Below are 12554 nucleotides of genomic sequence, written 5' to 3' on the forward strand. Positions count from 1 at the left end.
CATACATGCCTTTTAGGGTAAATCCGTGTCAGAAAACCGGTGTGTCTTGTTTATGTGTTAATATATTCAGTTTTTTTCTTTCGTTGAAATGCAAGAGTTGGAATATTTCAGTAGTGTTTTGTTGTGCTTTACCTTGTCACAGTTACATTCTCTTGATTTTTCAAAGTTCATTTTGAATTTCTTTCGTGAAATGTAAGAGTTGGAATATTTCAGTAGGGTCTTGTTGTGCTTTACCTCGTCACAGTTACATTCTCTTGATGTTTCAAAGTTCATTTTGTTGTTTCAAAGTTCTTTTTTCAAAGAACTTGTTTCAAAGTTCAAATGATGTTGATAATGCATTTAAAGGATGTTGATAAAGCATTTATTCACACTGATACTTATATTTTGTCAATTTTATCCCATGTATCCAAGAAAATGATATTGATATGGAATTTAATCACTCTGATACTTAGATTTTATCAATTTTATCAAAAATATCCTAGAAAGGAGGTTGATAATGAATGTAGTCACTCTGATACTTTGATTTTGTAAGCTTTATCCGACGTGATTGGAAAAGGATTTTGATATATGAGAGTATTTCTTACATCTAAAACTTGAAAATTGTAAATTTTAATCTATTTTTCTGAGAAAAGAATGTTGGTGTAGAATTTCATCAATCTGATATCTAGATTTTGTCAATTTTATTCGAAAAATCCGATGAATGATGCTGTTAAAGCATTTATCCATTGTGATATTTAAGTTTTTTCAATATTTATTCGATGCATCTGACAACGGTTGTTGATAAAAAAAAATTATTCACTCTGATACTTATATTTTGTCAATTTTATCCGACAAAAGATGTTGATAATGAATTTATTACCCAATGATACTTAGATTTTGTCAATTTTATCCGATGTATCTGGCAAAGGATGTTGATAAAAAAAATTTATTCACTCTAACACTTAGAATTTGTCAATTTTATCCCATGTATTCGAGAAAAGGATGTTGATATAGAATTTAGTCACTCTGATACTTAAATTTTGTCAATTTTATCCGACATATCCGATAAAGGATGTTGTTAAAGCCTTTATTCATTATGAAATTTATATTTTGTCAAGTTTATTCTATGCATCTGACAAAAGGTATTGATAAAAAAAAAATTATTCAGGCTGAAACTTATATTTTTTAAATTTTATTATATGTATACTAGAAAAGGATGTTGCTATAGAAGTTGGTCACTTTGATGCTTAGATTTTGTCATTTTTATTCAACATATCCGATAAAGGATATTGTTATAGCATTTATTAATTCTGAAACTTAGATTTTGTCAAGTTTATCCTACGTATCTAACAAAGGATATTGGTAATGAATTTATTTATTATAAAATTTAGATTTTGTCAATTTTATCCGATGTATCTGCCAAAGGATGTTGATGAAAAAAAATTTATTCACTCTAACATTTAGAATTTGTCAATTATATCCTATGTATTTGAGAAAAGGATGTTGATAAAGAATTTAGTCACTCTGATACTTAGATTATGTCAATTTTATCCGACATATCCGATAAAGGATGTTGTTAAAGCATTTATTCATTCTGAAATTTAGATTTTGTCAATTTTGTTTGATGTATCTGACAAATGATGTTGATAAAAAAAATTTATTCACTCTGACACTTATATTTTGTCAATTTTATCCAACATATCTGACAAAAGGATGTTGATAATGAATTTATTCATTCTGAAATTTAGATTTTGTCAATTTTATCCGATGTGTCTGCCAAAGGATGTTGATAAAAAAATTTATTCACTCTAACACTTAGAATTTGACATTCGAGAAAAGGATGTTGATATAGAATTTAGTCACTCTGATGCTTACATTTTGTCAATTTTATCCGATGTATTTGCCAAAGGACGTCAATAAAAAAAAATTATTCACTCCGAAACTTATATTTTGTCAATTTTATCCGACATATCCGATAAAGTATGTTCTTAAAGCATTTATTCATTCTGAAATTTAGGTTTTTTCAAGTTTATTTGATGTATATGACAAATGGTGTTGATAAAAAAAATATATTCGGTCTGACACTTGGATTCTGTCAATTTTATTCTATGTATCCGAGAAAATGGTTTTGATATAGAATTTAGTCACTCTGATGCTTAGATTTTGTCAATTTTATCCGACATATCCGATAAAGGATATTGTTATAGCATTTATTCATTCTGAAATTTAGAATTTGGCAATTTTATCCAACATATCTGAAAAAGGATGTTGATAATGAATTTATTCATTCTGAAATTCAGATTTTGTCAATTTTATCCTATGTATCCGAGAAAAGGATGTTGATAAAAAAAATTTATTAACTCTGACACTTGGACTCTGTCAATTTTATCCTATGTATCCGAGAAAAAGGATGTTGATATAGAATTTAGTCACTCTGATACTTAGATTTTGTCAATTTTATCCGACATATCCGATAAAGGATGTTGTTAAAACATTTATTTATTCTGATATTTAGATTTTGTCAATTTTATTTGATGTATCTGACAAAAGATGTTGATAAAAAAAAATTTATTCACTCAGGCACTTATATTTTATCAATTTTATTCGATGTATCTAGCAAAGGATGTTTTTTAAAAAAAATATTCACTCTGATACTTAGATTTTGTCAATTTGATCCGACATATCCGACAAAGGATGTTGATAATGAATTTATTCATTCTGAAATTTAGATTTTGTCAATTTTATCCGATGTGTCTCCCAAAGGATGCTGATAAAAAAAAATTTTCACTCTAACACTTAGTATTTGTCAATTTTATCCTATGTATTTGAGATAAGGATGTTGATATAGAATTTTGTCACTCTGATGCTTAGAGTAAGTCAATTTTATCCGACATATCCAATAAAGGATGTTGTTAAAGCATTTATTCATTCTGAAATTTAGATTTTGTTAATTTTGTTTGATGTATCTGACAAATGATGTTGATAATGAATTTATTCCCTCTGAAATTTAGATTTTGTCAATTTTATTTAATGTATCTGACAAAGGATGTTGATAATGAATTTAGTCACTCTCACACTTAACGAAAAATGGTATTTTAACTATTGCATTTCAACGAAAGAAATCCAAAATAAACTTTGAAAAATCAAGAGAATGTAACTGTGACAAGGTAAAGCACAACAAGACACTACTGAAATATTTCAACTCTTGCATTTCAACAAAAGAAATGCAAAAATGAACTTTGAAAAATCAAGAGAAGGTAACTGTGACAAGGTAAAGCACAATAAAACACTACTGAAATATTCCGACTCTTGCATTTCATGAAAGAAATTCAAAATGAACTTTGAAAATCAAGAGAATGTAACTGTGACATAGTAAACCACGACAAAACACTACTGACATATTCCAACTCTTGCATTTCAAGGAAAGAAATCCAAAATGAACTTTTGAAACATCAAGAGAATGTGACTGTGACAAGGTAAAGCACAACAAGGAAATACTGAAAAATTCCAACTCTTAAATTTCACGAAAGAAATTCAAAATGAAATTTGAAAAATCAAGAAAATGTAACTGTGACATAGTAAACCACGATGAAACACTACTGAAATATTCCAACTCTTGCATTTCACGAAAGAAATTCAAAATGAACTTTGAAACATCAAGAGAATGTAACTGTGATGAGGTAAAGCACAACAAAAACCTACTGAAATATACAAAATCTTACATTTCACGAAAGAAATTCAAAAACAACTTTGAAAAATCAAGAGAATGTAACTGTGACAAGGTAAAGCACAACAAAACACTACTGAAATATTCCAACTCTTGCATTTCAACGAAAGAAAAAAACTGAATATATTAACACATAAACAAGACACACAAGTTTTCTGACACGGATTTACCCTAAAAGGCATGTGTGCCATAGATATATTATGAAGTAGAAATTTGGCCTACATAAATTATGTCAGAAACCTGTCCTTCATAACATATTACGCAATCCCAAATAGCACAGGATGGAACATAGTCTACGCAAATAGCATGGAGATTCCTATATGTGTAAGCAAAAGTATTTCCTATATGTGTAAGCAAAGTATTTCCTATATGTGTAAGCAAAGTCATTATAAGCATTCTACTCATAATCATGTTTTAATGTGCAAAAGTAATTAAAAAGATAATTTAAATTTAAAGGTAGTATTTATTAAATATTGGATAGGATTATAACGTCCGTATTAAAGAAATAATTTTAGTTTTTTCTGTCTTTTTTAAGATGTTCGGTGTGTGAAGCAACCAAGAATGTAATAACAGTTCATAGTCAGTCAGCAGACGTACCGGATTGCCCAGTCAATTGGGGAGAGCTATGGAGGGGTTATAGTTTCTTAATGGTAATTATTTTAAATAAAAGTAATTAGTTTTGCCTAGCAATCATTTCTTTTAGTATGTTTTAGCATTGTCATATTATGGAACTGTTTAGCTGTTTTTTCTTTAAACTAATAAAAACTTGGAGTGTTTAAGCGATTTAATTTTTTAAAGTGTAAGGAAAATACAACTACTTCCAAAACTTTTTAAAGTTTCGGATTGCGATAAAAAAATTTCACTTAAGGAACGTAGAAAACAAAAATACTGTGGAAATTTTCTCGTTTTGCCACGTTTTTTTCTTTTGAAGAACTAATTTATTAGAAAAAAAAACTAAGGAACAAAATGCATAAGAAAACTAACCATTAGGCTCTATTAAGCCTGTGCGGTAAAAATGTGCAACAATTCCCTTAACAAAACAGCCAAAAGGCCAAAAAGTTAGAAAAAAACAGTTAGCATGAACAAACACACATAGAGTTATGTAATTATTGTAAACCTTTTAAGCCTAGTAGATACATAAGCTATGTTCTCAAGAAGATTTCAAAAAAGAAGATTTGGAAAGTAAATAACTACCAAATATGACATAACATTTTTTTTAATATTATTTTCAAAAGTACGAGGGTCAACAACTGAATTCTAGCTATTATTTGGTTAACACAAGGAAAGGAGGAAAGTAATTAACGTCCGTGTTAGTCTTTCATCTTGCTTCCTTAAGAAGACATTCTAACAATAATTGAAACTTCGCTAAAAAATGGATATTCCCATGTTCATAGGATCACAAACAAAGTTCCTATTTTAGTTCCTATTTCCAATTATAATCCGTGCGCCTAGTATTGCATACACTTGGTGGATCCATGTGATACATATCTGCATTCCTAGATTTAGTTTCTTGTGATTGTGATTTGTTCAGAAAAATGAAACATTTTTTAACGAAACACAATTTTAGTTTCACAGAAAGGACTAAGTAAAACCGACAGAAAGGAAAGGTTTGAACTTTCGTAAACTCATGAGTTTTAAAAGTGCTTAAGCAGGGGAATATATATTAATAGCGTAAATGCAGGTGTGATGAAAGATTTAAATGCTTATTGTTGTTCGTTTTCAGAAAAGGGTCTAACAGCCACGGCCTAAAAGGACAATTGTGTATATGTTGTTTTTTAATTCAAAGAATTATATGTTTGCATATGTGTCTAAAAGAACATCTTCACTTTAGAACTACTTTAGGAAAAAGTAATACTTTAGTCAAGACACTGCCCAACTTCAAAAATTGTGTGCAATAGTTAATATTGCAACGTGTGCAACAGTTCATATCACACTGGCTATACATGACAAATGCTAAAGAAGAAAAAATAGTCCTATTTTTTTCTAAAAAATTATCTAAAAAAATCTTAAAAAATAGAAAAAATTTGCCTAGAGGACTAATTAGGAAGAAGGAATCATGTTAAGAAAACAGTTCTTACTTCATAATATGCAGAATAATTATAGTTAACACATTTTGCATACAGCCCCTATACTTTGTCCCCCCCCCCCACCCCGATGTGCAAATATATAACCCAAATTATATATTACCTATCTATTCTGCCAATGCGTCTCATTTGTTTCAACCCATGTTTCAACCCGTGTAAATTGAATAAACTGCGATAAAACAAAAACTGGAAAAACAAACTACGGGTGGCAGAATACATCGGAAATGTACAATTTGGGGCTATATATTTTCACATTAGGAGGGTTGGGGGTAAAGTCTCGCAAGCCTGCATGTAAAATATATTAACTATGATTATTCTACATATTATGAAGTAAGGATTATTTTCTTTACATGTTTCCTTCTCTCCAATTAGTTCTTTAGGCAAATGTCAAAATAATAAATGAATAGTAAAATTAAATAGCCGAGAAAACGAGGATAATCTAGTTTTAATTAAATTAGTTTTAATTTACTACTTTTAAGTTGCTTTAAATTTAATTTTAATTTAAGTACACCAGTTAGCGTCCACTTAGCAAGATGGAAGGCTGCAAAGAGGCAGGGAGTGGTAGACGTGTGTTTTAAGGCTGGAAAGAACGGATTCCGAGAAGCAAATCAAATGCTATAGGATGGTCAACCTTCAGTTTCAGTTCTCTAATCAAAGACTTAATTTTATAAGAAAATAATTATAGCGGTAATTTTTTTTTTTTGAAATCATAAATCAGAAGCACTAATCACACTTTGGCATTTCAAATATTTATAGTGGATGGTAGCATTACTCTTTTGGCGTTTTTTTTTTTTTTTCGATTCATTTCAAATTTTGATTGATTACTCGTTATTATTTCTGTTTGTTTTAATATTCATGGATTCATCTAATAGAAGTATGCTATATCTTTATGATTTATTTGATTATCGGTTTTGATTCTTGTTCGTTTTGGTTTTTATTTCTTCATTGATAGCATTTTTTATTTGTTTTAAGTTCCAATTGTTTTATTTTATTTTTTTCTGACAATCCGAGGTTTTAAATTGGCGCTTAACACATGTCGCAATTTGTTTTTTTTCCATGCAAATATCTTAGAGTTACAAGCTGGAAATACATAATCGTAATTGTAATTTTATCTACACACTATAGTCTTTTATTATTCTTCACTTATGATAATTTCTGGTCATTAGAAGTTCATTTTGCGTTTCTTAAAAGTTTTAAACTTAATTTTTACTTAACCTTTTTTTTAATGCTATAATATAAAAATTTCTCAGCATTGGAAAGCAAGACAGGCTTTTGGATCCATGCATGGCTAATAGCAGTAGCGTTTAATGGATGCTAACGGTAGAAGAGATAAGATTTTATTAAAAAAAAAAAAAAAAAAAACGAACATCTTAGATGCCTGCTGGTGTCTTTCTATATTTTATTTCTATAATATCTGGTGTCTAATTACGTAGAAAATAAAATCCACACTCGGGGCAAAAAAAAACTATAAAGCATAACGTAATTCTTTTGTCTCTATATTCTATTGTCGAATAAAAACTTGTTTCTCATATACATATACATTTCCTATATCAAAAATCCGATTTTACAGGAACCATTGAAAAATAAAAAATATGAAAAAAACAACAATTCATACATCTGGCCCCACAAAAGGCTCTATGGCCTGTATTGTTTGATGGCTTTGTAATTGTTCATTTTCTTAGAGTGCGGACGGCAAGAAAGGTGCTGGTCAGCAGCTGTCATCTCCCGGTTCCTGCTTAGAGGTTTTCCAACACATTCCTTTTATTGAGTGTCACGGAAGAGGAACTTGCAACTATTTCGCTTCATCCCTCTCGTTCTGGTTAAGCTCCATTGAAGAAAATCATATGTTTAAAAAGCCCAAAAACGAGACCTTTAAAGGTGAAGCTTACCTAAGAAAAGTTAGTCGCTGCTCAGTATGTCTTAGAATGCAGTCGTCAATTCAAGTAAGTCTTTTGTAATCTTCTTGATTCTACAAAAAGTTCATGAAAATGATTCCAAATATTATAGTGATATAGGTGTTTAACACATTATGAATTTGAAACTCAACCAACTTAAAGAAATTGTAAACGCTGGGTTTTTCTTCCTCTTGTTCTTCTCTTATTTACGCTCTCTTATTTGTTCTCTATTTGTTCTCTCTTATAATGTTCTTTTATTTGAAGGCACTGTATTACGGTTGAAGCGTGTTTCTGTTCAAAAACTTGTTATAGGTTGAGGATTTTTTGTTGAGAATGTCGAGTGTAAGTGTAACGTCCAGCCAGTTTTTATGGCTTCAAGTGATACATGTAATCATATAACTCACCCCTTAGTCTATAAGTATGAACAACCAAATAAAAAAAATGGGAAGCAAAAATTGCAGACTTAATTCATCCAGATCTTGATTTCAATATAAATACAAAAATTCAAATAATGTGCTTGCATATTCATTTGTTTTATGTAAGAATTTTGACGTTTATAAGGGCCAATCACAATTTCCTTTTCTTATGAAACTTCGAATTATTTCATCCTAATTTTTAGTTTAAGTATTACAAAACCAAACAAATTACAAAACTAGGCAAACAGGCAAATTTCGAGGAATTTTTAGCAACCGATTGAGTAAAAAAATGGAAAACCGTGGTGACCGACTCTGTCATTATTTACCATTTTAGTAGTTTTATATATAATTATTATGCTATACAATGTATTATATAATATAGAACATATACGAAACGTACAACATAAGTTTGTACAATTGATGCTTACAAGCAGGGCAGTGTCCAGGATTTGTTTGGGGGGAAGAGTCTTAGAAATAAGATTTCAGAGGGGCATTAAAAAAAGATTAGTGATCATGAATCTAGCCATGAACAAAATTTGTTTACATGTTTTTTTGTTACTTTTTTATGAGACCTACAACTTTTTTTTTGGGGGGGGGTGATCAATTGGGTAGCCCCCTCTCCCTGAATACCGCCATGCTTACAAGCCCAGACAATTTATTTACATAGTCACTTGCATTCTAATATTTATTAGATGTTTCTAAAGGCCGACTATATTTCGTGAAGATATTTTTTATGTACTACATGATTATTGGCGTGTTTGGAGACTTAACTTATATTCAAAACTTTGAAATTGATATATGTTTAACTTTGTAACAACAGAAATCTTGTTATTATTGCTTGAATATCACTAAAACCACTTTATCTCTATTCAGCGAGAGAGCACGTTGGACAGCAGGTATGAAAAACACAAGAGAAAAATCATATATGTGGATCCCCAAGTCGTAAGACAAACAGATCCGTGAAGTCTCTGTAATGGCATGTAGTCACTTGCCTTTAGGTACAAAAAAATACCGTGTGCTATCTAATGAGAATTAAAAACTCAACTGACTGATCTGATCAACATTCTCCGGGATATTTTCTACTTTTTTTCGTTTCATCATGGCTTCTAGATTTTACCTGCACTCTAGCCTATTATATAGAATAACCAAATTGATTGAATCCCGAACTAATCCATAAATCTATATCACAGCATATACTTCGCACCAAATACTGTATTATATCTAGCTCTTTAGTATATTAAGATATGCTTAATCACAAATCACTTATTTAAAAATATTAATGCTACTATCAGTTACAGCGCAGTTTTCAAAGGCAAAACAAGGGTTTTGAGAGAAAAAAAAAATTAACAATGGTCTAGTAAATCAAGGCGCATTCTCCGAAGCTTATTGATTTTCAGGTTTTTTTTAAATTTCCTAATTCTTTTCTATGCATTAATCGTTATTATAAAATAAAATATTATTTACCTTGTGATCTAGAAAAATAAATGGGCTGGAGGGGTCTTACGAATGGAATAGCCAAGGGCTTATCTTCATCTAGATTTGGCTTTGGTTGAATGACATTTTTGAAATTTTACTTCAATTAGTAAAATAATTTTGTAAAAATTCCTAAAATAAATTAACTTATCTTTGATCTGTGTTTAGATAACGACTTCGAGACCCATAGCAACAAGCAGCAACGCCAATCGTACCTACACTGGACATCTCTGCAAGTGGCGATGGCCTTACCACAGATGATGAAGATTTAGTTACAGGAAGTGGGGATGGTCAACTAACGTCAAGTGGAGACTACGAAGACTCAGAAGAAGAAACAACACTGGAAATTGTAACTTATGACTGGGGTACTGATTCGCCAGTCGTTCCTCCAAGTAGAAGACGAAGACATAAGGAGAAGGTGTATTCCACTTGGACTTTAGATGACTCAGATTATTTAGACTTCTAATATGACTTAAGGGATTTAGAATTCCCCTTCTTAGTAATTTTATTTCTCTTAATCTAGTTCCTCTAATTTTCTTTTTTTTTTCATTCTAGTGTTTTTTAGGCTGTATCAGTGCTTCTGTCATTTATTAAAACTGTAAAATAATTTGATACTTTTTTTATTTTGTAAACACTCCTTCTTCTACTACTTTCACCGAATATAGGATAAAACCTTCCCTCAGTTTGTTTGTTTTAACGTATTTTAAGATTCAACAAAAATGGATTAAACGTTTTTAAAATTAATAAGCTGAAAAAATTTTAATTTTGCGACAACAAAAATATTGTTTCCTGAAAGGGATTAAGGTTGATATAAATTAAAGAAAGATATTGTCATCTCAAATTTTGATCAAAAACGGAATAAAAAACGGGAAAATTCACAATATCGATACAGAAGGAGCAATATATCCAAGATAAACGGGAAGATGACGGAATTTTTACTCAAACATTCCCTTTTAGCCCAGATTGCGTTAGGACGCTTAGTAAATTCTATTGAGCAATTTCAATCAAAATATTTCCATCTAAAAATAAGTTACATTTGAAAACATTTCTTGCCACCGAGTCCTTATCTAAAACTGCTGCATGCACATTTCAGCAGTCCAGTCAACTCTTTGTCACTTAGCCATGTCCTTCAAACTCCTAAATTATGAGTACTCTTCTAAGCAAATCTTCCCAAAACGTATTTCCCGTAATTCCCTATCGTATATCTTTGTCAGATTATAGTAAAAAAATTGATAATTGGCTACGAAAAACGAGACTTAACTAAGCTTTGCCTATTCAATTGGTAGTTGAAACCCTTTTCCCTGCTAAACCAAATCAAGTGAGTGCAGATTTCTCTTTCTTGGCGTGCGTGCACAGTAAAAAGGACTAAAAAAGGAATCCAAAAACGTGTAAATTTGTTAGAATAATTTAAGAATCATGAAAATAGTTATGGATGACCAAAATCTCAAATTTCCCCCCAAAGTTTGATTAGATTGAAGGTTGTGATTGTATCATGCAAGGTTCGAATGCCCGAGCCAACAGCCTTTTTGAGTGGAGGGAGAGAACAGAAAATAGAAAAATTGAAGACGTAAAAAATACTCATGTGATGGAGGGTATATTCCGAAAGGCCAGAGGACAGTTTCTGGATTCTTGATGGAGTCATAGCCCCATCATGTAACAGTAGCATCAGTTGAAGTCGAATGTTTTCTTTCAGTAAATTTCTTTGGACTTTTTTAGAATCTATAATCATTCTCATGGTTCCAAAATTACTCATTACATTTTTATCTTCTTTACTTGATTATGGATCTTCATATCTACTGTGTAGATATGAGAAGCCAAAACTAAGCTATACTAGTCAACACAGAAATACTAATTTTTTGTATGAAATATAGAAATATGAAATATAAAATTTTGAAAATACTCGAAAAAAGACTTACAAATGAAAGATGTGTACAAAAACTGTTTTTTTTCAGAATTCCACATTAATCACTAAGTCAATGCTCTTACAGGAAGTGACATGCAGGAATATTCAAAGGGGTTACTATAGATCTAGATTTTTCCCAGAAAGTAAATACTTGAATTTGATCGCGCAAGAGTAGGCAGATATTCTGTCTTTTGTGCTAAAATATTAAATATTTTCCCTCATAAGATTTTGCCCTAATAATTCTCTAACCGCATATTCCCTCGTTCTCGCTCTTGCATATCTTTTAACCACATCTTTCTTTGTTCTTCACTTTCATATTTAATTCACTTTTCTTTTTGTTATCACATGTCTTTGAACCGCTTGTTTCTTTGTTCTTCACTTTTATTTTGGACTCGCTATAATTCTTGCTGCCGCTTATCTTCTAACCAGATATTTCTTTGTTCTTCCCTTTCAATTTTGACTCGTTGTAATAGTCCTTGTCGCAAGTATTATAACCGTATATTTCTGTCTCCTTTATTTTGATTTATCAATACTTCGGGCATTTTTTCAATACCGTTTATCTTAGCTGCTCGGATTGCTTTTCTCATTTTAGATGTTCTAGGTTATGCATTTGTCCTCTAGGCATTACTAAACCGCTTAAAACCCCTTTTGTAAATAGACTCTGTACACTTGGTGTTTTATTGTTCCTTTTGTAATGTTCGCTGTGTCATATATACTAAAAAGGATATATAATATTTATATAGTATGTATATGTATATATATATTTATTAATTATGATTTGTGGTAGTTGTATGCTTGGTAGATTATTTGTTTCTGTGTTTGTTCATTTTTGGTTTAATAGAGTTCTTTACTTTTTTTGAAAAACTTATTTTGTGCAAAAAGTTTTTTTGATTAATTGAAAGTGAAGAACAAAGAAATATCTGGTTAGATGATAAGCTGCAGCAAAGATTAAAATGAGTCTAAAATAAAAGTGAGGAGCAAAGAAATAAGCGGTTCCAAGACATGCGACAACAAGGAGAAAAGTGAATTAAAAATGGAAGTGAAGAACAAAGAAAAATGTTGTTAAAAGATATGCAA

At 30.5% G+C, this 12554-nt stretch overlaps 1 protein-coding gene across 2 annotated transcripts in view; it reads left to right on the forward strand.

Moving 5' to 3' along the window:
• The window catches only part of LOC148951524 (uncharacterized), a 296748-nt gene extending 286523 nt beyond the window's left edge, over nt 1-10225 (forward strand). Inside the window, exons 31-33 of one of the 2 annotated variants that reach the window (XM_089090920.1) lie at nt 4242-4356; nt 7473-7733; nt 9743-10225. In XM_089090920.1, coding sequence (XP_088947046.1) covers nt 4242-4356; nt 7473-7733; nt 9743-9835 — 469 coding nt within the window. In that variant the 3' untranslated portion in view covers nt 9836-10225. The remainder of the gene's footprint in view (nt 1-4241; nt 4357-7472; nt 7734-9742) is intronic. The other variant, XM_089090919.1, reaches the window with a different exon arrangement.
• Nucleotides 10226-12554: the final 2329 nt, after the last annotated feature.

The sequence above is a fragment of the Artemia sp. Qi Xiang Cuo genome, chromosome 6 (genome assembly GCF_049724085.1).
Source record: "Artemia sp. Qi Xiang Cuo chromosome 6, ASM4972408v1, whole genome shotgun sequence".
NCBI classification, from domain to species: Eukaryota; Metazoa; Arthropoda; class Branchiopoda; order Anostraca; family Artemiidae; genus Artemia; species Artemia sp. Qi Xiang Cuo.